The sequence below is a fragment of the Anopheles nili genome, chromosome 3 (assembly GCF_943737925.1).
Source record: "Anopheles nili chromosome 3, idAnoNiliSN_F5_01, whole genome shotgun sequence".
Classification (NCBI taxonomy): Eukaryota; Metazoa; Arthropoda; class Insecta; order Diptera; family Culicidae; genus Anopheles; species Anopheles nili.
Genome location: NC_071292.1, coordinates 62,227,212 through 62,253,496, shown reverse-complemented (window position 1 = coordinate 62,253,496; position 26,285 = coordinate 62,227,212). Strand labels below are relative to the sequence as shown.

Genomic DNA, 26,285 nt, shown 5'->3' with positions numbered 1-26,285 from the left:
AAGTGGAAAAAAAAATCTAAATTAAGTGTTATCCTTTCTCTCTGGGGCCACTTCAAAGTGGGGATAATATTCAAAAGGCGCCGTGAAATTATGCAGCTAAAAGCCATCGCATTAGCAGGAGAATGCTGAAAGCTTAATTTAAAGGGAGCAACAATGAATATTATTCCGGCCCATGTTGATGATCATTTTCAGTACACAATGTGCTATCCAATTTGTGCTATTTAGAATATTCAATTAGTAGAATTAGGCTGCATGAAAACGGTAAAGAAAAAATGGCGATGTACGGCTACCTTTTAAATGCTTCGAAAGCATTCCAGTGCGTATAAATTTGATACATTTTGCGTTCATGTAATGTAACTTTTCCTGCCGATCCATCCAGTCTGATACGGATGCCTATGCAGCACACGATAGTTCGCCGCAACGATACCTTCGAGGTTCATTAAATTTTTCTCGGAAAAGTCCGAGACGTGCGCAACATTCCCGCATTCTCCACCATGCGAATGTTGGAGCTTTTTCAAGCTCAAACCACCACCACAGCTCATCCGGCTGCTAATGGCCGGTTACGAAACGGATCCTTCTAGATCGAAGGCATAACATCCACCCACAACCCAACACTAATCCCTCCATTCATCTGCTCGCATCTCCGCTGATCCGGATTTCGTTCCTTCCAGCAATGACCACCCCCAGGAAAAGCTCGGCCGCTGCCGTTCCGCCACCACCAGAGGGCGTAACGGTGTCAAGCGCCAGCACGGCATCCTTCCCAGCCGAAGGCCGCAATGGTACGGAGACGGTTTCAGTGGCTCGCATCATCATCGCGGGCGATCTTTCCTGCATGACGGACGACTTCATCCCGGCACCGGCGATCGCGAATGCCGACATCAAATATTTGCGGTAGGTTGAGCAGCCAGCACCCGGCTTCAGGGGTTATTTTTTTCCCCCTCATACTCTCAACCTACACGCTCATTTTGCAGAAACGATCTGTACGGTTTGGAGAACTCGTTCCTCGAGGCGGAGTACCACTGCCGGATGGGGTATCGCGTGCGGACGAAGGACTCCCGGCCCATCACCTCGACCGGTGCCATCGCGAACGCCAATCTCGTCTGCCGGAAGTCGCGTTGGATCGGCAAGAGACCGGCTTGCGTGCGGATTAGGCCCCCCGTCCAGTGGCCATCGTCCACCGTTTGGCCAGCCAGCATGGATCGAGAAGGAGACCCACCCAATGGGAGTCCTTGCGGGAAGGAGCACCGATGCCCGCAGGCTTGCCACCGGGTGGGCTCGAATCGCACCACAGTCTGCTCCTGCTACAAAGGCTTCAAAATGGTCAACCACCGGTGTGTAGGTGAGTTCCGAAACACATTCCTGTTCACATCTTTTTGTTGCTCTTTCTTTTGGGTCTTCGTCTTCCGGCGGGAGGATTGAAACCGTCCTTAATTTATGGTCTAGAACGGTATGTTTGTGCGCGTCGTTTTTTCTCTCTTCATTCTTTCTTTTCCACGCACCCACGCTTTTGTAATTAATCAGCTCAGCGTTCCGGGTTTCCGGTCTCATGAACGTCAACCACCCGCTGGGAAGGGAGGTTTCATTTTTTGGATTGGACCGCGCCACAAAGGACGTCTTTTGACGTCTTTGTCCTGTTGAGTTCGCGAGGCCACCGAACACAGTTGCGGATGTTACAGGAAAGCGACCACCAGCTTGTACAATTGCTTTTGTTCACTTCTCGCGGAAGCTCGAAGGGGAAAATGGGCCCCTTTTCTCACTCGGGGTGGCATTTTCCGTGCCATTTTTCTTCCCTCGACCCCCATTCGAACGTAATTTATTAGCGTGTGGAGAGTACGCGAGGGAAAATTTTAATTGATCATATTTCATCGTTCCAGGCCAATCGGCCGTGCGGAACAATGGGGGAAAGGATTCGAATTGGTGACGCTTGCTTTTTTTTTTCTCTTTTTCCAATTCTCTTTGCACTTTGTTTTCGTTTTCGTTTTCTTTCACGTTTCAAACAACCCTTCCCACCGATGGGGAAGCATTTGCTGTTCCTTCCCCACAACGGTCACTTATCATGCCGGTTGACGCGTTGGAAAATTAAAATGTTCACCGTGAGAGGGCCAATATGGCCACGGTGACCCATGCCGGAAGGTCGTTGAGGTAGGTTAGGGATGGGAAAATTCAATTATCGTAATGCATCGTGCAGATCGGCCCCTCGAGGTCTGGAAAAAGGGAGGCCAGGCCAGGCCGAACAGGTCGGCTCGAACATCGATCGATTGACCAACACGTTTTCAAAGCGAGCTGGAAAATCGAACAGCACCGAACGTACGTGGAAACCACGGCATTTTCACACGCTCACGCTGCGGGGAACACGGAACACGGAATGATTTATACGCCATCTGTGGCTTCTGGTGGGGGGAGCATTTGGGGTAATTAAAATTTCAACCTCATCTGGCGTCGCTAAAAACCGCAACCGGTCGGTTTTGGTTCTCTTGTTTTTTTTTGCCTCTTGCAGTTCCTTCTTATCAGGCTGCTTCCGTTCTCTCGGCGTGCTTTTTCCACCCACAAATGAAGTGCTGTAATAGATCCAGGAGATGCTGCCTCAGGCAGCCAGTTGACGGACCGAAAGGATCGTTAGAAGGAAGAATCGATTCCTTCCCTAGCAGGACGGGTCACCAGGTCGACATTGTTTACCCTTGACCCACGCACCAATGAAGCCGAATTTCCCGGGGCACACGAACCGTAACGAAACGGACCCTCGTCTTGCAACTTGAACAGGGGTTTTATCAGTGCTTTAATTCTTCGGGCATTTGGGCTTGTTAACCTCGTGACGTTTCTGGCCCCGGTTGAAGGTGTAATCTGGCGTTTCATGTCAAGTCTAAACTATGGCGACGTTCGTGAGGCCGATAACGAGCACGAGTGACGTTTGATTTAACCTGCAAATTATCAAAAACGTGCCCTGTACATTAATCGTTCGGAAGGGATTGGAAAAAATAGTTAAAAATGCACCCATCCATTGCATCAGGTTATGGAGAGTTCTTCTCGATGGTTGATGGCATCTTAAAATGAGATAAATCAAACCACTTAGCGCAACGGGGCAAATCGGCAATGAAACGCGATTTCGCTCGACGATACGCCAGATCGGATTATGATAGCACAAACGACGCTTATGATCGCGTTCCTGTGAATGCGCATCTGCCATCCAAAAAAAAAAGGGGAAAAGCAAAAGATAAAGCGATACAAAAATCGTCCCTAAAAAGCTTTTTATTGAAAACGTCAGCTCCAATCGCCGTCAACTGTGTGTGTGTGTGTGTGTGTGGTTGTGTTGGGGCTCATGTTTTCCCGGCGAGGCTTAAAGCACGGCTAGAGCTCGCGTAAAAGGGCCAGAGAAAAACGTCGCGCAGTAGATTTGCCGTGGCACGCCGCATAAATAATGCAAGTGCCGGGAGAAATGTCTCACTTACCGTTTCAGGGGCCGGTGTCGTCTGCCATCAGCGTCAGGTTTTGCCCTTGCCCCGAACGACTTGCTGGGGATGGCGTTTTTTTTTTATCAGTGCAAGCCCGCACTCAAAAACCCTCGCTGTGGGAAATAAACATAAAAAGAAGCAAAAAAACCGCAACGAGCTGCGAGGACATTTGCTTGAGGGCGACTGTATTTTTTTCTGATGCCGCTCGTGTTCGTTCTTTCGTTCGCTCTGGCCGGGACACAGCCGGGAATTCGGTCACATTTGCTCGTCTTTATCGTGCTTAGCATCAGCGGCACGCAGCGATCGCCGTCCATTTTGTATGAATAAACATATCGTTTCGCGTAAAATGAATGCGCCACCATCCCGAGCGTGAGTTATGCGTTTAAAGTGTGCCGGCTCGTCCCGACCGAATGGGAATTGCTTTATTGCGAGGACCAGCTGGCCAACATTCAGGAACTAGCCCGCAAATGTAAACGCCCCCCTTATGAACCGTACTGATTAACCGCTACACAGGCCTTAAATTTTGAAAAACAGGATCAAAATATTGTCACTCTTTATTGTTTGTGGCTTGGACAAAACGTGCTCTAAAACTCATCAAATTAAAAGTTTTTATTCCCTTTTGTTGAGATTTTATGCTACAAAAAGAAAACTGGTTCAGTGTTTTAGAAAATTAGCTAAAAACTGCCTGATTGTTTTCAATACCAATGAATTCTTTGTTTTAGTTATAACATAATTTAAATTTCATCGTACTTTTCTTTTGCCTGGAACAAGGAATTCTATTCAGAGTCTTATAATAATATTTAGTATCTTTGCGTAGCTTTTTACCGCACTTGCTTCTGCACGAACAACAAACTTTGCACTCTCGTGACTTGAGTCAAAAAGATCAATTTTGTTTTTGTATTTTAATGACGACCTGGCCTTATTGTTATCATAACTAAATTCCTAGTTCATAAATACATAATTCATTCATTCTTATTCTATAAGCTCGTACAGTCAATGGCTGGTGGGCATTTCCTTCAAAAAACTGTAGTAATTTATAAAAATGTACGATTTAAACGTAAAAGTAAAGAGTCGCAACACATATATTCATATTGAATCTATGCATGCTCATAAAAAATTAAGAAACAACAGTGCACAAGGCAAATAAGGAAGAATAAAGTTTAATCAAAACTGCCCGAGCACTGGCTTGGGCAAATCAGTAGATACACGCTTGCATGCAACAATTGCACAAAAATCAAGCCCACGCTCGTCGCTAAGCGGTTTGATTCGGCGTCGCATTTTGAACGCCAAAATCGCCAAATTTGAATTCGCTAGTAACAAGAGATCATGCGTCGAAGAGGATACATGTACCAGCTGGATTATCGCACTATATTTAATGGATTTCCCCTCCGAATGTTATCAGTACATATCGTCGATCTTTCTGGCGCATGATAATCAGCATGCCATCTCGTTTGCTATCGTTTGCTATCGATCGGATTATTCTACGCACACTGTAGGATCTTCTTGAGCGTCTTATCTTGCTGGTCAAAATTCATTCGCAATATTTTGTCGATCATAATAAATTGTCTGGCTGCATACATTAAATCCTTTTATAATACAAAACAAAGCTGCAAACTGTGTGCGATAATTTTTTGTTATTTAAACCACTGTTCTCCAAATCATTGAACATCTTTTTACCTTAAAACTATATGAATAACTCAACCCGCTAGATCAACAAGCACGCATCACTCCATAGTACAAGCAAATATCACCGTTTGCTACTTAGTTTTGTATTATAAAAGGATTTAATGTATGCAGCCAGACAATTTATTATGATCGACAAAATATTGCGACTGAATTATGACCAGCAAGATACGACGCTCAAGAAGATCCTACAGTGTGCGTAGAATAATCCGATCGATAGCAAACGATAGCAAACGAGATGGCATGCTGATTATCATGCGCCAGAAAGATCGACGATATGTACTGATAACTTTTGGAGGGGAAATCCATTAAATATAGTGCGATAATCCAGCTGGTACATGTATCCTCTTCGACGCATGATCTCTTGTTACTAGCGAATTCAAATTTGGCGATTTTGGCGTTCAAAATGCGACGCCGAATCAAACCGCTTAGCGACGAGCGTGGGCTTGATTTTTGTGCAATTGTTGCATGCAAGCGTGTATCTACTGATTTGCCCAAGCCAGTGCTCGGGTAGTTTTGATTAAATTTTATTCTTCCTTATTTGCCTTGTGCACTGTTGTTTCTTCATTTTTTATGAGCATGCATAGATTCTCCATGAATATATGTGTTGCGAGTTTTTACTTTTATGCATAAATCGTACAATTTTTTTATGGAAAGAAATGCCCACCAGTCATGGACTATGCGAAATTATATAATAAGAATGAATGAATTATGTACTTTTGAATTAGAAATTAAATTTTGAAAACAATACGACCAGAAACAATAAAGAGTGACAATGTTTTGACCCTGTTTTTCAAAATTGAACGCCTGTGAAGGGGTTAATCCAAACTGCCCAAGCACTGCTCGGGCAAAACTGTGAAGCGGTTAATCAATCAGTCCCAGCGGACGGAATCTGTCCACCGGCGGTGTCAGGTTATTAGCGACACATGTGACAAAAATTAATGCTTTTCTTGGTGGTGTTCCCCCAGAAAGAGGATTTTTTGTTTCCTACCTTTGCTAGTGCTCCTCGTTGAGCGATCTTTAGCTTGGTGCGATTGTCGGAAACGTTTATCGCCCTCTATCAGCCGCGGAGGTGACAAGTTGATGACTCGTCGCCCGGAAACACCATCTACCGCCTTTGGGCCAGCGACTCACAGAGACCCGACTCGAGTTGATGAATGATAGTTCGGTGCGAGTTTCGGACGAGCGTTTTTTTTTTCGCTAGGGGGAAAAACGATGGCTGGAGAGCAAAAAAAAAATCACTCGATCTCACCACCACGCGAGGACGAGCTTCTGGCTAATCGTAAATCTCGGCACCTCTAGGGCAGGAAGGTTCCCGAGGGCTCTCCAGTACCTATCAGCCGTCTGTGCTTAAGCGGTGATAAATCGCCCTTCGACGGACTTGTCGACACCGACGAGAACCTTCGCCCGGTTGGTGGATCCTTGCGCGAGAGTAATGAATTTTGAAGCTTTCCCATCGGTTCCGGTCGCGTTTGTGTAGATTGAATATTCATAAATAACGTCCTTGCGGCCCTCCTCGGCACGGGTAACGATCGTCCTGGCGCGAATGGTCCGCGAGCTTCCGATAGTGGCCATTACTTGCAGTGGTGTTTCTGTTCCGGAAGACCCGGTTTGCGTGAAGAAATCGAATCCCCTGTTTCTTTGGAAAGATTTTTTATTGCTCAAGCAGGTTCACATCATATGTACATGTTTCCACACGTATGCTCTTCTCACTCACGTACCTTTTCTTTTCCACAATTTCATCCCATTCGCATTCCATCGATCGCCTGTTCAACGCAGACATCAACGAGTGCACCGAGTACGGCGAGGACGTGTGCGAGTACGGCTGCTCCAACACGATCGGCTCGTTTACATGCAAATGCCCGAGAGGATTGCGAGTTACAGACAATAATAAATGCATGGGTAAGTTTACTTCCTTCTTCACTCCCACGCAGCCACTTCATTTCCCACCCCATTTCGATGGTCAACCGACCGGAAGGGCCTTGCCGGTCGAGCTGTCCGAAGAAAACCCCTGAAACCCTTCAGGGTGTTTGTGTTTGTTTGCGGTTTTCGCTCCCGTTACGTCCGGGCAAAAACCCACCACCCACCCGTGGCATGTGCCGGAAGTGTGCATCTTCATTTGCATCCCAGTTGCATCTTCAGGAAATTCCCAGCCGGCGCTGTTGTGCACTCAAAATAATGCGGATGGAATCGGGACAACGCTGGGACTTCCGGAAGGGTCGTGTTGCGAGTTCGAGACGCCACGTGCGACAACAATCCGACTTCATCCGGCAGGAGGTGGGCGATGATTATAAATGTTTATGGAATTTAGATTGTTTTGCAATGTGATCTACATAATCAAATTTCCCACGCTCCAAGCCCAATGCCGCTGGGTTGCAACTTTGTTGCAGCACGCCTTCGTACGAGTACACTTTCTTGGGCGGAAATAAGTTTCCATCTAACTCGATGATTGGTTCGACCGGTTTCCGATCGCTGTCGTAGACGTTTCTGAACGTCCCTCCCGTGGATGGATCGTTGAAAGACGAGGGCAACGAATGGCGCGTACCTTTCCGGTTGACGAGCGCATGAATAATTAAACACGTGCGTTTACGGTCCCTAACCGGATACCACCAAAAGCGGGCCCTTTTTATTGCATTAATTTGATTTATTATACATCCCGGGCAACCCGTGTCGGTTCGCGGACGTGCGCTTTCACGCGGACCCGCGCGCAGACACGTGGACGTTTGATCGAAAAAGGATTCGCCCCCGGAGCGTCCCGTCCACGTGGCGAGTTGAATCGAAACGATCCCGAGAAGATTCGCTTAAAGCGTGATGGAGCTATCGAATCCGGGCGTTATTTTTATTTGTGTGCGAGTGTGTGTGTTTTTTTTTGCTCGTTATCCTTTTTCCTTCTCACGTTTCGTTCGAAGGCACAGCGTCGATTATGCGCATGAATTACGGGCATTTTTAATTGGAAACTGAGCCGAAGGGTTTAATCCCATTTGGTGGCGTGAAAATTTGCCAAAAAACCTCCGGCCCAAGCTCGTAGGCTTAAGCCCGCCACATCGGCCGGTCGACATTTGTTGATAATCCTTCGGATTGTGGGATCGCTTTTGCTACCCGTGAGTGCGTCGGGGGTGGAGTTTGATGATTGTTTTTCCCTCAATAAAGCAACGCAGCGCGCATTGAAAATGGGTGGCTTTATGGCCGTTGCGTTGCCCGTTTCCCTTCGTTCGCGTGGTCACCGGTTCGTGCCCGATTGTACCACAAACACACACGCACATGGAGAAGGATTTTCTACAAACCGCGGCTCGTTATGAACTTCCAATATGGCCGACAAGCCACGCCGGTCGATTGCACGGCTCGCCGAAAAAACACCTCGCTGCCCGGAAAAGCGATACAATGATGAGGCCGATTGGTCTGCACCGACCCGGACCTCTCACACGAGTGCAATTTTCCATAATTCCTTGGTTTTCCCGCATCGAAAGCCGAAGCTTTCCGTGGCCCAACGCCAGCGTTTGCGGCATGAGGGCAAAATGTTTCAGCATCCCGGTGACTCGCGTGGTTTTGTCGAAAGGGGCCGTTGTGGGGTAAGAGTGTGCTGTGAAAAGTTTCCGACCGTAAAACCCGTGGTCATCGCAATTCGTTCGTGTCTGGTCGAGAGATAAAGCTACGAACGAGCGCACACAAACGAGCGAACAAATATAAAACACCTCCCAGTGGTGCCATTCGTCCTTTTCTGTCATTTTGTTTTTCGCTTTCCCTCCATCAGTGCAATTGTACTCTCTATTGCAACCCCCACGGAACACAACTTCCGGCTGGGTTCACCCGGGGGTTGGTAAGCAGTTTCTGTGGGATGTGTGTGTGTGTGTGTGTGTGGATAAAAGTTCACCCGTCTAATTGTTTGTACAATTTGTTTCTGGCTCAAAAGCGACACTCCTACACCCCTGCACCCGAGTTGCAACGGGCGGAAATCAGTTGATGTCCTTCCTCCTGAACGACCCTGAAAATGGGTGTCAAACGTGTCGCTACGAGCGCCCAAAGCGGGTTCTCAGGACACAAAGTCAAGCGTTGTCATTGTTCCGGCCACCCACAACCCCGATTGCCCGGTCCCGGTCAATTACCGACCAGAGCAGCACGTGTAATTGAAAGCGCCACCCAGCAACCCAGAAAAGCAAAGCAAAGCGTGGGTGCATAATGGGGAGGTGCACACTTACACACCCACCACCGATTACCGCAGTGCTTGACCGCACCGGCACTCCGTTTCCTTCCTGAATTCAATCTCACTAATGATTATCCCTCGGCCAAGGGCGTGTTATCCGTCCCGTAATGGGTCCCCCTATTCGCTCGGAAGGGTTTTGTCACCCGTACACGGAAGGACGAACTTTGCTTCGACCGGGTGCATACCGGCTGCTGCAGGCAGTGGTACTTTTGCCGGCCACCGTGATGCAGAAGGGCTACAAAAGGACACCGGGAGCTTTGCTTCCGGCCGATGATGACAAAACTGTAAATGAGCTTCGACCTCTTCCGGGGCGCCCCTTTTCGGGTGGTGGGTTTTTGTTTCGTTCGTTTCGTGTGCACCCAGGCTCGATGTCACTCGTTGCTTCGGGCTCTGTCCACCCGCTGCCAGGAGTAGGTAAATTAGGATGAGAAAAATGGCACCTTCCCGGCATTCGGCAGCCCTTTTTTAGGCTCCAACCACGACGCAAACTGATTGTGCGGCAAGTTTCGGTTTCCGAATGAGAAGTTTATGGCCGCACCGACTGGCGCCATCGTGGTGGCGGGAGGAGGTCTAAAAACTTTCCACTTCCCATTTCCTGTGCTCATCCTTCCCAAGAGGCGATACAAATAGCCAAACCGACGCCATCGGTTGTGTTTATTCGCTTGTTTTATCTCAGAACGTGCGGGATTGTGGGGGTGCTGTGATTTTCCACCCACATTCCAGGGCTTTGCCTCAATGGAACTTCAAGCAAAAGGCTGCTATCGATGCCGCAGGAAGTTCCGGCAAATTATCTTGCCCTTTCCACCTCCCGCCGAGGAAAACTCTGGCCACAAAAACATCAACACGTGTTGTTTATCGATTGAGCACGTGCGTGTGCGTACATGCGTGGGTTTGTGTTAAGGGTTGGATAACACAGAAAAAAAAAATCTCACACCACCTGAAACTTGGCAAACAAGAATCTCGATAAAAGTTCGTCCAAGTGTTCATCAGCCGGCTGGGCGGAAGTTCTTTGGCGCCAAAAGTTCCTCCAAAAGGGACCCCATTACGCACCGGATCCGGATCGGATGGAAATTCATTCCCATCACGTGTCCCATCATCAGCACACCGGCAGGTGTTTCGTATGGGTTTTTTCGCGCCCACGAAATCATAGAATTGCCGTGACCCAGGCGTTTGTTTGGGCGGTGGAGGACGGATTTTTTTACTAGACACGGACACATCGTCCGTGAAACAACCCGATATCGATGCCTATCGTTTCACAGGAAACACGCGTTTAATAACACATCTCGCCTGCGTTAAGTGGAAACGGAGGACCTTCCACACTTCCAACAAACGGTCAATACCAGAGGATGCTAAGGTGCCAGTAAAAGCCCATTTCGGCACTTGATTCATCGGGAAACACAGGCCAGAGAACCTAAAAAGCCAAATGCGTTCCGAATGTCTACACGTTCTAAATTAAAAAGCTTCATCGATCTCGTTCGTTCAAAATAACTGCATAAACCGCTCGTACGTTCTTGCATTGTTTCCATGGAAACTCCTCGATGGCTGGAAAATGGCCTGCTTTTTTCTACCACTTCCTGGAACTTCCTAACGTGCAACCGTGAACGGTAAGGCTCTCACATCATCCATTTAATCCCATCCACGGCACCGATTGCTCTGTTTACCTTCCGTTCCGAGCCCTTGGCACTCGTCGATAGCAACCGAGGCTTGGCGCTGCTTTTTTGTCTCGCCCATTCGGTGTCATTTTCCCACGGACACCCCGAAAAGACCGGATGCAATTCCGGCAGCTCTACTACAAACGCGGGCCGCCCATGCGAGAAATGGTGTTTGAAATGATGGTGAAAATAGACAAAAAAAAACCTACGCATCCTTTCATCAAAGTGCTCCGGTGCTGGCAAACGCTTGCGGCCACCGGGATTCGGGATGGGCCGTTCCGAGAGTTCATCATCGCCTGACGGAAAGGAACGCATTGATTTATAAGCGCTGAACGACCGTGCTGCAGCGTTTTTATTATTTCCTCCACCCAGGGGGTTGTTTGCGTTGATTGCATTTCTTTTTTTGCTCGTGCTTCGTTTGTTTTTTGTTTTTGCTCTCACACAAAACCACAACGGCCGGTCTGTGTGGGTTTTGCGTGCGATGTGGTTTCGTGGTAGCGGAAAGTTATGTCACGCCGGAAAACAGGCGGCTCGCTTTTCATGAGGAAAAAGCTCATAAATTGGAAACCCGAGCCCCTGACGTCGAGTACTGCCCGATGGGTTTTGTGGGAATTGAACGTACACACGGCCATATTATTTCACTCCTACGCTTGACCTTTCATGCCCGTCCACCTCCATTCAAGCGAGGCTTTCCATGCCAGTGACCCGATTAGGGCGCCATTAGAGATCACCTTCGCCATCCTGATTACGCTTTTCCTCGGTTACATCCACAGACGTCAACGAGTGCCTGCTGCGGAACGGACACGGTCCGTGCCAGGACACGTGCATCAACACGTGGAGCAGCTACAGGTGCACGTGTGACGGACTGCCGGGAACGCGGCTCGCCTCGGACGGGCACACCTGCGAGGACATCGACGAGTGTACGGTCGGGAATGGAGGATGCTCGCACACCTGCCTCAACACGCTTGGGCGCGCGTTTTGCGTATGTCCCGAAGGCTACATGCTGGATGAGGATTGGAAGACGTGCGTGGATGTGGATGAGTGCGCCAACCAGCGGTCGATCGCCACCGAACACCGATGCCATGGTCGGTGCATCAACACGGTCGGTTCGTACCGGTGCGAGGTCGAGGACGATGATGCATCGGTAGATGGCAAGGATGGTCGACTAGGAGGTGTACCATCGAAGGACGATGAAGGCGAGGAGACAGACCTACGCGAACCCGATTACGACACGCTCTGCCCAACAGGGTACCATTTCAATACGACGATGGGTGACTGCCAAGGTAGGTGTATCCTTAGGCACAACCATGTTCATAGCCTACTGCGACCCATTGGGTTGCGTAGATCAAGCGGACCTTTTAGCCCAGTAGGCCATGCGTCCGTGCATCCAAAGATGGCGGTCTCCGCCCGAATTCAAAAGGCATATTGCGAGTGGTTTGGTTTCTATTTTCCTCTCTATTTTCCCCTGTGCACGATGGCAGACACGAACGAGTGTGGTGCGTCGAACGGTGGATGTCAGCAACACTGTATCAACAGCGACGGAAGCTACTATTGCTCGTGCAAGTACGGATTCAAGCTCGACACCGACAAACGCTCCTGTCTGGGTGAGTAACACTCTCCCGTTTGCCTGTTGTTGGGGTCAAATTTATCACAACCGGATGTGCGCCCGGCCGGAACAATTATATCAACATTTATCATAATCTAATTACCCCGGACTTGCGAAGGTACCGGTACCAGCCCATTGATTTATGACGCGCGCGTTAATGGAAAACGTCAACTCGCTCGGTCCCAGTGGAGCGTGAAAACTTCGGCCACGTGGTCGAGTCCCGTGAATTTATCGCCCGTGCGGTAGAATGAGGAAGGAGGCTCGTGAGGACGAAATCGTAGAGCGATATCTTAATCTCGAACCACTGGCAGCGTCCGTGCTGAAGGGCGAGTAGGTTGATATCAAGATATGATTACGCCACTCATCTTCCGGCTTGGCAAGAGCCTGTGGCTCAAGCCGCGTGCCGCGTTGATTTATTCGCCACCCGGGAGCTGGAGATGAGATAAAATATTACATCATTAGGCGGGTGGGCAGGCTGGCTGGCTGGCTTAGATGGAAGAGCACGACTGGCTCTCAAGGATGTCCCCGAGCCGAGTGGCCAACGCTCAAATAGGCTTACATGCGGCTATAGAGTTGACAAATTAGTTTACAATGCTAGTGATGGCAGTTTAATTTACGACTCGACCCAAGCTGAAGGCCCTTCTGTGTCGTTGGCAGGGGTCGGAAGTGGCTCTTTTGACCCGTAAGTGCGTTTTCGGGGCCGGGCGGAGACGGTGTTCTACGTTTGGGTGACGTTTAATTCATATTTCCACTCTCAATTAAAATCGCCCTTTATTTTTGCGCCACTTTATTACGGTCTTCCGCGGGATCGCCACGCCAACACCCGGAGTTTAATTAATTTTCCAACACTCCAACGACAATTACGTGAGAGAAGGGGCCTTAGGAAAGCACTCATCGAGTGAGGTTGAGGAAAGCTTTTGGCGATTTCCTTCGTGTTTTTTTTTTCAATATTTTTTTTTGTTCCACCATTGACGAGCGTCACATCGTAATGGAGGCGCGCGCTCGCGCCATTCGCCTCGCAGGCATCGTTAGGGATGTCGCCGTGAATGTCAATTTTCGATGTGCCCTTAAGCCCGTCACTTTACCGAACCTTTTGCCCTCGTTATTTCGGCGGGTGGGTCGAAAAATCGAACGCAAACGTCAAACGCCGGCAATTGTGTGCTGTTTACGACCTCTCGGGGCACTTCGGTGGAACGAAACGCGTTGGATGGGTCGATGGGTCGAAAATCAAACTTCGAACACAAAAGACACCGTCGTCCGGCGTGCTATCTTTGGGCGATGAAAATTGATAGCTCTAACAAATGGAGCGTGAGGATTGGAGGTTCGAGAACAGCAGTAGCAGGAAACAAAAAAAAAAGAATACTCAAGCAAACCCGTCTCACGAACGTGGCACGTTCAAAGTGCGCTCATTAACGGCACTGGGGGCTCTAAAAAAAAGAACACGGGACCCGTTTCGCCATCACGCAGAAAAGCACAATGAAGTGGAAACTTTGGCGACAATCCCAGATTAATTGAATTATTCCAAAATCACCTTTCGCCGGTCACGCTGATTGTTGAACGCACAGGAGCAAATCGCACGCTGCAATCGGTGGAACTTTCACCAGAAAACCCCCGATCGAGAAGCCATGTTCCGGTTCGCCATCGTTTCCAGACAGATGCGCATCACGAATCGAGTTTGGTTGGTGTTTCGTTGCCATCGGAAAATCAAAAACTCGTCTCAACGGTGGCTCTACGGCTCATTAGGCAAATATGCCCGAAATTTTCCCCGACAGTAATTATATCCTGCCTGGCCGGCCAGGGCCAAGCCCAAAACGTGGCAAAGAAACCCGTGCCGGAAATCGGTTCTGTGGTCGCATTTCGTTGGAATTCTTCCAAACATTTCCGGTCATTTCGTCCGCACGCCTGCCGTAAATTGTTGACCAAAAGCTCGCTCGCTCGCTCGCCCGCTCTCTTGGCGTTGGTTGCGCGTAATGGATCTAACGAAGGACGAGTGTCGTGGAATTCGATGAATTGAATGAATTAAACAACTTTTCCGTGGCGCGTGATAAAGCGAACAACGGGACGGGAACGCCATCGACAGACAAGTGGAAAGAAAAGCATGGTGCAGGAAGCTGGTGTGGTATACCAAGAGAGTGGGGGTGGTTGGGAAAATTAAAAAATCCTCTCTACGTGAGCTGCAGCTCGATCGCAAAACCCGCACCCGTGGAGGAGGAAGCGGTCCGGGTTGGTGTAAGCGTAAAATTAATGAACGATAATGAATGGAATTTTGATTAAAAATGCAAATTCCTGCTTCATGATCTGCTGGTCGGTGGGTGGATGCCGTGGAATCAGGACGCGTGGAAGGAATGGGATGGTTTCCTTTTCTCTTTTTCATAGCGCGTTCTCTTTCAAATACGGCCATTTTCAACCTTCCCATTTGAGGAGGCTCGTACAAGAGTTTCTCCCATTTACGCCACCTCGGTCTCGAGTTCGACGGGGTTGCAAACAATGCTATCTCGACCGTGACGAGGATGCATCTAAAATAGATTAAAAATCGATTCGAGTTCTCAACTCTCGCGTGGTGCGAACCGTTCAACTTTCCGGGAATCCTATCCCTCTTGAAAACCTCTCAAAGACAACTTCGATCCGCTGGTCTCAATGGTCCAAGGACCTTCTAGCTTTTCACCGGAACGTTCCGGTCTAGCTGCCGTGAGGTCCTGCGAGTCCTGCCATCCAGGCTCACTCCCCGGCTTGATGACAATCGTTCCAGATCCGGGTATCATGCGACACTGCGACATGGAAAGTGAACGAAAGAAACCCCTCTTTGAGGTGGGGTGCCACGAAAGTCTAAATAGCGCATAATTAGTCCCGACCAAAGTTGCCCGTAGACACCAGGGCAGAGATCCGGCATCCAATTTCCAGTCGCGTGCGCTCTCGCGCCACCCTTCGGCGGTCATTTTACACAGCTTGGCGATCCGGGAAAAGTTCCCGATCACTGGTGATGGAGGCTGTGGTGGTAGTCGGTGGGATGGCGTTCCAGGGACGGGAAGGTGGGAAGAAAGGTGTCGGTGAGATATTTTAATTAAGTTCACTTCAGCATAAATTACACCGCCGGTGGTCCGCGGTGGCGCTCAAACAGGTGTCCGGCTCGTTGGAGGGCATCAAACGAAACTTTAATGAAGTAATTTTTCATCGAAACCCCACCAAGCTCTAGAGGTGGTGGGTGCGTGGGTGGTAAGGGCAGGAGGCTGACATCGTGTAGTTGCCCAGTGGTCAGAGGGTGTTGGAGGGTTGGTGATGGGCCCACTTTTAATGTTCGTCCTTATTACCATCTCTACGTGAGAGCTTTGAGCCTGGAAGTGAGCGTGAGACTGTGAAGAATTTTATCATTTATGAGAACCTTTTGATGAATGAAATTGATAAGCTGAATACCGAAAGTACTTTCAAACAAAGTTTATAAATATATACGTTTGAGTTTGTTTGAAGCATTGAACTCTCGATTCGACAGACTGATTTTTAAGGCCTTTCTACGAACGAAATCAATAGCAGTACCCAAAAAAAGCCTCGCCATCGCCGATTCTCGACTAAAGAGATAACATTTTCGGGCCGTTACATCCATCAATAGACGGCTGGACGTGCCAAAACCGAACCCGATTGATGTCGTTCCATCAATACGGCTTTCATGGTTTTTGTCCCCGCTGGTGGCTGTAAATTTATGACTCCATCCTAGTAACGTATTTTTCCCCCGTGTCCTCGCTATACCGAGCTATACCACCGAAAGTGACGCATGCAGCGTGACATCATAATCCGATGGCTTTCATCTTTTATTCACCCCGGGGTCCGGAAACGGAGTCCTGCGAAAACAGCAAGCCTGTGAGGAATTGGCAATCTAAAAGCACGTGCGACCTGCTGGCAAACCTTTACCATGGTAACTCCGATGGTGACCTGAGATGTGGCGAATAATAACGAACCACACGGGTGCAGCGCGATCAAAGGAGCCGATGCATTCGCGTTCATCCAACATTCAGCGTGTGACGCGTGGAAAGTGACAGGAAGAATAAACCAATCGATTCGGAGAACAGGGCGACAACAGCAACAAAACAAGCAGCAAAAAAACAACACTGAATTCACTCACACACAACCGGAAAGCTTTCATCTTTCACAAAACCGCCCGGTCGTTTGACAGATTGACTTTGCTGCACACACGCACGCTGTTGCAATGCGGTTGATTGAATTGGAAAATTCTATCCCATCTTCGTGTTCAGGATATGGCCTTTTTTCATTTGTTTCCTCTCTCTCTCTCTCTCACTCACTCTGATTTTTTCTCCCGCAGTGCTGAACGACTCGCTGAAGCTGGCAGACATCGCCTGCCCACCGTTATTTCCGCCCCGACACGGATACCTCGAATGCAGCAGACCGATCGACGAGATTGCGGACGGCCCGACCGGTGGTAGCCTCAAAATCACGAACCGCCCCGGCAGCCAGTGCATCCTGAAGTGCCCAACAGGCTACCGGCTCGAGGGCCGGTTCTCGAAGATCTGCGGCACCACCGGTGAATGGATTGGCGATGAAAACGGCACCTGCATACGTAAGTAGGCGCTCTCGGGACCTGGGCAGCCGGATCTGCATAATTGGGGGTGGATGGGATGGGGATGTTGTATTGTTTTTTGTCTACTCGTTTTTAAAGCAACATCTTTGGACCATGTCCGCAATAAAATGTCGCAATCACGTGCTCGGGGACATGGGGTTGGGGTGAAAAAAAAACTTCCCCCCGATCAACCAACACGCGCACGCCACCCCAACGTTTGCGGTATAATAGGGTTGATAATTACGCGGGTGAATTTCCACCCAAACGAACGGCTGATTGAGCTTCGGTGGTGGTGAATTGCATATGAGCAGCCACTTTAATTGATTCATGATCGGTTTTCATTCCACAGAGAGCGGAGTCCGTGCGAGTGGGTCGCTATTTAAGGGTGGATTGTTTAAATTTTTCGCCTCACGTGGGCTATTTCAACTGGCACGTTAGCGAATGAGAGTATATGTGTATGTTTAAGGGGGTTTGATCAGAGCATATATTGAGCTCTGGCAAATGAAATGGCCGCTTTTTTAGCCCCAAACGTAAAATGCCATTCGCTCGCGGGTGTTTGAAATGTGTCCCGAAACATTCCAGCGAGCAGAAACGCGACCAGTGCAGGGGTGTTAACGGATTTTTCTTCTCCATTTCACTCCTTCTTTACAGGATACCCTCAGCCAAGGTTAAACTGCCCATCGGCCGTCAACGTAGAGTTGCATCCGAACGACACCGAAAGCACGACGGTGAAACTGCGACGACCAGACACGGACGTTAGCTGGGAGCGGGATGTCCTAGTTGACCCGTACTGGGCTAAAAAGGACAGCTTTCTGTTGCCGCTGGGCAGCCTCAACGTAACCTACTCGGCCCGTCACCCAGTGTCCAAGCTGCACACGGAGTGTAGCTTCCTCGTCAACGTTCTGCGTACGTATTCAATTCCAAGCTGATCGAGATATGGAGATGGATGTCCTTTTATGTCCTTTTTGTGTTACTTTTCCCCGTGTCCTGCAGCCGGTTCACCACCGCGAGTTGACTTCTGTCCAGATACGCAGGTGTACACGATCGAGGGTCGGCATCAGAGCGTGAAGGCAACCTGGGAAGAGCCTGTCTTCTCTGACAACGTCGGTGTGGTCACGATCACGAAGTCGAACGTAAGTCAAACACCTCGCGTGAGGTACATTCACGTCCTGAGATGTCCTTTCTTTGTCTGTATTTTTCTTTCTCGAAATAGAGCCCCGGTACAGACTTCGGAGCGGGCAACCATCTGATCTCGTACGAGGCTCACGACGACGCAGAATGGAAGAGCAAATGCGTCTTCAAAATCGTCGTCAACGTGGGTTCATCCGCGCAGCAGCAGCAACAGCAACAACAGCAGACGAATACGAGTGGCCACACGCACTTCCAGCTGCCGATACTGTACAATCGGTTCTACTTCTAAGCTGGACCAACTGCAGCTGGCATCATTGTACAGAATCCATCCCCCGTGGGGTCTTGATTGAGGCTGGATAGGAGAGAAATGAAGATAAGAAACAGACGGTGCGTCCAGCGGTAATCCGGAGAGGCAGAAGAAGCAAAGGGTCTCCGCTGGTGGTTTGTATCCTCGTCCTGGTTGTCGTTGGGATGCAGAGGGCATGGGAGCTCGAAACGAGCCTATACACAAACACTTATATCAACCCGTACATATACAGAGATGCAGACGCATCTCGTTAGGCGATAGGAAGCGAACAGGGCGTAGCGTGTAGCTGCTGGCGTAGAGTCCTTCAATCAAAAGCGGTCACGGTAAAAAAAAAGGTCGGGGAAAGGCCAGCGCCGTTGACAGAACGGCGGTGTGCGCGTGTAAATAGCCATCATTTTCGCTAGATGCAGCTACTATCGCCATATGAACCGAGAGAAACCCGAGTGACAAGTGGCAGGATGAGTTGGATCCTTACGATTCGACTCTTCCAAGGACGTTCCCGTTCGTTGCGTAGGGCTGGCTGCTTTGCAAATGCTGAACCAATAATAGACCTCCCACCCGCCCAACCCCACACTCAACCACCTTTCTCCTGACTCCACCCACCACCGCCCACGCCGTAGAGCCAACCGCCGGCTGTTTGAGCCCCGGGTTTTTTGCAGGCCGTAGGGGCGCTTAGTTCGCTTTAGTTTTTGCGTGGTTTTTAGCTGTAACGACGTGCGGCGCTCGACGATTCTCGACGGTGTCCGGTGGGAGAAGACCGAGAGGTCCTGAAGCGCCGCATCAAACCCCCCCCCCTCCTCCCCAATAAAAAAGAAGAAGAAGAAAAAAGATTATCACCGATGGTAGCAGTGGAAAAACAGTGTGTATAAAAAAGCCGTTTTGGGTGAGGTGGAATTTCAACAACCATTCAATAAAGTGGAAGTAATTTCAGAGAAAACCGAAGAAAAAAAAACCAATACCCTCCACTGGCTTTCACTTCTTTTCCGCTTCCGAAAAGTTTTCCCACTTTCTTTCCAGCTTCATCGTAGCACATTCGGTTGGAATCGGTTTAGTTCTTATGGTTTTTATTTACTTGATAATTTTGTTGTTAATCTTTTTGTGTGTGTGTGTGTGTAGCTGTTACGCCTCGGTTACATCCGTTGGACTCCCTTGCGTCCCTTGCGTCCCTTGCATCTGCCACGTCTCCTCCACCAGTGATTTTGGAGGGTTTTTGCGAGCGTCACGTCGAATGAAGATTAGAAAATTGGTAAAGCATTCGTTAGCTGGCTGAAGCGACACGAAATGGGTTGGTGAAGGAGCTATGATAAGGACACGCATAGGTGCACGCGTGCACGCGCGTATTAATAACACCTCCCACGGCAGACGCCTAAGGGAGCGATTCGAATAGGTGTTAGTCAGCTTGCGATCCTTCTCCCTCCGGTTTTCCGCCGGATTTTCCTCCTTCGGGGTGGACTCGGCTACGCTTTCGTAACCACCGGCGTGGGTGCTGCTGCTGGTGATGGTGAGCTGGTGGTGAGACTCCCATCTCTCCCGAAGGTCGCATCAGGAACGGCGGTGGCCTGGTGGGCATGGTGGTATGCTCCATAGGTGACCTTGAGCCTCCCGATGACGTTGTCGAGACCTTGTCCCACGAGGAGTAGTACCGCAGCAGATTATCTGGGTTGCGATAAGAAAGCGTGTCAATAGAGAGTGGAAAATATCACACACCGCGCCATGAAGAAGAAGGCCGTGAAACCGCGCTCGAACACGTGGTTAAGGACCCATTTTTGCGATGTCGAGGGTTGCTTCGATGCATCGCTTCGTCGAACGTGAAACGGCAAGGTCAATGCTAATGTGCCACAACAAGTGCAGCTCGAGGTCGTTTCAAGCACACGAGTGCGTGGCTCAAAGGGTTGAGATGAAAAAAAGCATCTGAAAAGGATGAAAAAGTGAACTTACTGTAACGCTGGTGCTGCTGGCGAATAAGCGCGGGGCTCGCGTTTGGTGACTCCTCGAGATGCTGCAAATGCTGCGCCAGCATCCGCTGCTGGTGGCGTAACCGGGCCAGCTTTTGCTTGATGCGGATGTTCTTCACCACGCAACCTTGTGGGACGTGTAGCTGTTGGATGATGAAGAAAAAAAACAAGTACGCCCCGAGAAGGGTACCGTTATAAAGGAAAATTAAAAAATTACCATCCCAGTTGCTGGTGTTTATTGAATTATGCTCGCACCAATTACGGTAACGAATCGAATCGTACCGCACCCATTCCACCCATCGACATCGAGCCCCCTCGCGTTATGCTTCGGATCAAACGGAAGCGAGCTCGCTAAATCGGAAGCTCAATAGAACAAACGTTGTAGCCCTGTAGTCCGAAAGCCAAATAAAGTGCGCTTCAATGCGCCTAACCGTCCCGCTTACGCCGATCTAGCGAAGCTTTGAATCAACAGGAGGTCAAAGCGAGAAGATGGATTTTGGGGTGGGTCGAAAAAAGCGGGTGAGTGTGGGTTTATGTGGTTTGCGATGCGGCTGGAAACCACGGCAAGTGTTGTTTATTCGGTTGTAAGCCACAAATGCTGTTTACAGAGTGCTCGTACACACTCGCACGCGCACTCGGAAAACAAACAAACAATTTCCCATCTGTGGGAACGAGCTACCGGTCGCGGTTTTAGGCTGCAGTGCGGATGGAATATTCCGTCGCTGACCTCCAACGTTGACATTTCTCTCTACCGGTGCAGTGGCCGAACCTTCGTACGGCTAATCAAAGCAATAACTCACCGCCTACGCGAAACACATTAAACACAGACGGGCTGTGGCGATGGTACCGACTGCACCACCGAAAAAACCGCCAATAATGTGCAGGATATTGTTGTACGACGATGGAAAGGCTGGTTGGTTACACCGCGGAAGCGGCTAGAGCAGAACGCACAGGAAAAGTCAATAACCGCTACAATGGAGTCGCATGGGAGATATTATGTGAAAAATGTGCGTCCTTCTTGAACTGGCACGCTTCCGTTTCCGCGTCAGATGGAGTGCATAAAATATGCACGATGTGTGGGTGTGTGTGCATATGTGGGCAGGTCATATTCCGTATCTAAATGTGTCCTATGCCAGGGTGAATTATTAATGACAGCTTACTTCGATGGGAAAACTGTCAATGTACTGTAGAAGGTCGTTCCTATGACAACCGCCTTGGAACGTGTATGTGCTGGAAAGCATTTTTAGAATCCTTAGAATCTTTTTCAATACGAGTATCCTGTTGAAATAGTTCCGAATTGGAGATTAATTATTGTGCTCAAACAATGTCATCTTTCAACCAAAGCCTGTCCAACAGCTCTGTTCTGTATCGGTACAGCTTCTCTGATGCAGGAAAAATGTTTAAATGATTCGTTTTAATCTGTTAATAACAACTAGGAAATGTTTTAACGAGCGATTGTTTCCCTTGCAAACTTTCTGAGTCCCGTAATGCTCGCGTACAGCTCGCAAGTTTTGTTCACCAGCACCTTCAGTACAATCAAGGATAGCTTAGCGATGAATTTATCAAAATTGACTTTCACAACGGCGAGCTTCGCTGGGAAACCGTCGGCGCCGGTGAACGGTGAAATTATTATTCAATATTTCTCTCATTTCCAAGCAGTAAATCACATGCCAAGCGATAAACATTTCACCCACGTTGGAGGGAAAACTTTTCCGTGGCATCACCACCTCCACCGACACCGCGGGGAAACTGTGCAGCTGCGCCGGAAAGGAAAATGACTTTCCGTTCACGCCGAGCCTCGCGATGGAAAAAGGCAAACAAGCAACAAACAGAAACAAACAAAAAACAGGGCACAGAAAGAAAAAGCAAAACGACAATCGTTTGCTCGTTTTACAACTTGTCCATTCGTTTGTTTCGCTGTTGAGTGCTAGACCCGACCCGTTGGGGGGGTGGAAAATAAGTGCGAAAAAAGAAAAGTGCACGCGCTGCAAAGTGCGAAATAGAATGCAGGATGCTCCTCCCACACGACGCAGCACCGGGTGCAATCTGACGGCATGACGACACCTAACCAAGGGGGTGGAAGATCCTTGGACGGGGAAACAAGTGACTCGGGTCCGTGAAGATACGGCACGCGAGCCCCGGGAACGGATCGGAAACTTTCAGCGCCGGGCAATCGGGCGCACTCCGAAGATCGGTAATACAAACATAAACAAGCTTCGCGCGCATCGAGCAAAAGAGGAAAAGTTACACCATGTTTGCTTGTCGGGGATTTTTTTGTTCTTTGTTTTTGGTGCGTCAGCACACGCAGCTTAAAAGCGACAGGACCCGCGCCAGCTGGTGAAACGCGTGCGAAAACTTTCCTCACGATTTCGAGCTGCGGATGATCGTGCATTTCTCTCAAATTCTCGTTAACTACCGGGTGGACGGTTCGCGAGCTGGTGATTACTTAGCTCGAAGAGGGTTGGTATCGGTTAGCCAGAAGCAAATAAAGAGAGAGCAAAAAAGCATCCTGGCAGACACCCCTTACAATTGTGTTGGAAAAAAAGGTCAAGCAGGTTAGTGAGTACCATTTGAGGTGGAATTACGACGTGGAAAGTGCACGATCGAGTTTGGCTTTGGGGAAGAAAAAGGATCATTCTCAGGCGAACGGAGATTAAAAGCAAAATCAACTCATACACACACACATATTCGCCCAAAAGCTCCACCGGATGCTCGACAAGAGAGAAAAGACACAGTGCAAGAAGCAAGCCATTAAGGAGCTTTTGACGCCAACAAAAAGAACAGGCCGCCACGTAGGGAGTGGCTCCTTCAAGCCAAGACCCTTATTTACTTGGCGAGCCCTTCTTTTCTTATCGAACTTTAACACAAACACACCAACCAGCCAACCAGCCAGGGGTGGAAAAGCGAACGAACATTTTTTGTTGTCAAGCACCGTACTTCGTATCTATAATGTCAGCACTTTTCCCCACCCAGCTCACTCGTGGGTGGTGCATTTTCCCTTTTTCGATTTTCACTCGACTCAACCGGCAAACTTTTTGTTTCACCCCCTTAAGGAAGGGTTGAAGTTCCAGAAGTTCCCGACGTCGACAGACACGATCGTGCCGTGCGTTTTTCCTGCGAAAGGCATCGCTGAAAGGATGCCGAGCTGGCCGAGGCACAACATTTCTCGTTCACTGGTGCGTTTGTGAGCGTGTTGGTGCTTCTTCTTCTTGGCCGTCTGTTTTTTTTTCGTCCATCTTCCGTTATCTTGCGCTTCCACCCCAAACCGTTCGGAAGAATTTTTAATTAGCCACCACGCGAACGAACCCCCGGCTCCGGTGGACCGTTTTGAATTTATCATGAGACAAACTTTGACCGAACGGTCCTGCCGGTCCGGGTTTCTGTGTCTGATCGTGGCAGCTATTTTTTGGACCAGTTTGGGCTGGCCCGGTTCTTCAGCTGGGTTCGGTCCGACCGTTCGACGTCCCGGTTCATCCCTTCGTTCATCGAGAGTCCGGAGAAGATTACGGTTTATGATTGGGACTAAATCAAATTTTTCAGATCTCCTGCTTGGCCGCACCCGAGCGGGACGTTCGTTCGTGCTTTCGAACCGGAGCCACTGCCGATGCGACGGTAATGGAACGTTTTTCGGAGCATGATCTAATTACGAACACTTTCGCACAAAGGCACCACTGGATACGAGACGTGGTGGCGATGTGAAAGGCAGAAGCAGCACTAAAAAAAAAAAGAAAGGAAGTAATGAAACGCCAAGCTACCGGAAGCGCACGCCGGCAGGGTGGGCGAATGGAATAAATTTGCTTGTTTACAGGTAGCATTTAATGAATTATCAATTATTCGCCCAGGCGACGTCTTCATTGCGCGTTCAGTGCTTGCCCCGGCGGAGAGTTTGGATGGAGCGGCGGCTGTGGCAACGATTGCTTTTGCATAAATAATGCTGCGCCGAAAAAACAGGAGCCGACTCCTGAGGTCTGGGCCTCACCCAGCTTAGCGTTTCTTTATCCATTTATAGCGTTCCGGGTACCGGGTGGAGTCTTGTAAGAGGGTTTTATGCGAGCTGCGGATGTACGGGAGCTCGTGTACGATGTAATAATTTACGAACAGCATCAATGCTTAATTACACCGAATTATGCGATTAAGCGTTGAGCCGGGTGGGTAGAACAAGCTGAAGGTACCGTTGGTGAATGGTTCGCTAAATGAATGACATGAAATGGCGGTTGGAGTATTACATATGAAATCATCGATAACATGACATGGAAAACATAAAGCATAAAGCATTCGTTTGTTTTGATTTCGCTATTAGTACAACAAAAAACACACGCACAAGAGAAGGAAATAAAAACAGAACAACAAAATAAAAACCCCATCAAACCAGGTATTTTATAAATAAAAATAAGCTTAAAAATGAAATGATTTGAGCGGGTATAATGAAACAAAAAAAGAATTACAAAAATAACGAGCACGAGTAGTGGAATAAAAATGCAAAATCAATCGAACAACGAAAAAAGATAGTTGGCGCCGGAAGTACAACGATCTAACAGAAGCTATTGATCGTAATCGAGTGAATTCCCATCGAAACATGAAAAACAGAGTCCTCCAAACAACAACGATTTAACGAACAAACGGTGAGAAAAAAACACGAACCAGGCATGCATGTTAGCTTATCAATATACAGGAAAAAGCAAAAAAACGAAACTAAACAACACTGAAACAACTCCACACAAACAGTTTGGCCAATGGACAAGAGAAAAAAAAGGAATAGATAAAACAACAACCAAACAAGGTAAAATCCCACTGGGAAACGCAAAACAACGGAGAACACGAACAAGTCAAAACACGGTGAAACGATGTACAAACAAAAGACACACGTACACCAAAAAAAAACAAGAGCCGTTGAAACAATAACACGGCACTCATAAAAACAAATACAAGGACGAGAAGTGAATGGCGAATGCCGTACCGGTGGTGGTGAGATTTGATTGAAACGCTGTGCCGAGGACTCGGTCGGCTCGTGGAAGGACTCCCGGTCCCGTTGCCAGGGTGACAATGGCGACTGGATGTGCCGGAACGGTCCCACCGGTAGATGCTGTCGCTCGAACCAATCTCGATGATGATGTGTGTGCTGACGATGCTGCTGCTGCTGCTGCTGTTGCTGTTGATGCTGCTGCTGGTGCTGATAATGGAGGAGCTGATGGTGGCTATGGTATTCGAAATGTGATTCTCGCTGCCGCTGCTGCTGATGTTGCTGCTGGCGATGACGCTGCAAAACGAAACAAATGAGCCGTGCCGATAAAAACCGCTCACCGATGTGGAGACGACGATGGCGCAATGTCCGCCATTGGGAACGGTGGAGAGAGAAAAAAAAACATGCAAAAAAATCACCCCGCCAACTGCGATGACGATCGGGAAATGTCACATTGTCACTATGGCATTCATTTGTTTTGTGTTCTGTTCTCTGTTTCTCTTTCTGGCATCACTATTTTTCTCTTTCTCTCACTCTACAACAAGGATCGTTTCGTCCTCGTACAACATGGCGATGGATATCACCGTCCTACCGCGTGGCAATGGAATTGATTCGGCGGGATTCTGCCGGGAAATTGATTGATTGTGTCATTAAATTGTGCGTGTGTGAGTGTATTGAAAATGCACGATGCAATTCACGTCACCACGGCCACGTCACTCCCCGGTCGCTCTAATGATCGGTGTGACCGAAATTCCCGTGACGATTAAGCCATCA

At 48.8% G+C, this 26,285-nt stretch overlaps 2 protein-coding genes across 2 annotated transcripts in view; one reads left to right on the top strand and one right to left on the bottom strand.

Annotated features, from left to right (window-relative positions):
* The window catches only part of LOC128724777 (uncharacterized), a 35,033-nt gene extending 15,500 nt beyond the window's left edge, over window positions 1-19,533 (top strand). Inside the window, exons 4-12 of the mRNA XM_053818497.1 lie at window positions 672-891; window positions 972-1,339; window positions 6,912-7,034; window positions 11,759-12,268; window positions 12,467-12,589; window positions 16,904-17,158; window positions 17,810-18,064; window positions 18,152-18,291; window positions 18,372-19,533. Coding sequence (XP_053674472.1) covers window positions 672-891; window positions 972-1,339; window positions 6,912-7,034; window positions 11,759-12,268; window positions 12,467-12,589; window positions 16,904-17,158; window positions 17,810-18,064; window positions 18,152-18,291; window positions 18,372-18,578 — 2,201 coding nt within the window. The 3' untranslated portion in view covers window positions 18,579-19,533. The remainder of the gene's footprint in view (window positions 1-671; window positions 892-971; window positions 1,340-6,911; window positions 7,035-11,758; window positions 12,269-12,466; window positions 12,590-16,903; window positions 17,159-17,809; window positions 18,065-18,151; window positions 18,292-18,371) is intronic.
* A 287-nt stretch (window positions 19,534-19,820) lies between these two features.
* LOC128724776 (fibrillin-2-like) overlaps window positions 19,821-26,285 on the bottom strand; it is a 61,641-nt gene continuing 55,176 nt past the window's right edge. The window contains exons 13-15 of the mRNA XM_053818496.1: window positions 25,509-25,601; window positions 20,535-20,694; window positions 19,821-20,252 (exon numbers count right to left, since the gene is read on the bottom strand). Coding sequence (XP_053674471.1) covers window positions 19,987-20,252; window positions 20,535-20,694; window positions 25,509-25,601 — 519 coding nt within the window. The 3' untranslated portion in view covers window positions 19,821-19,986. The remainder of the gene's footprint in view (window positions 20,253-20,534; window positions 20,695-25,508; window positions 25,602-26,285) is intronic.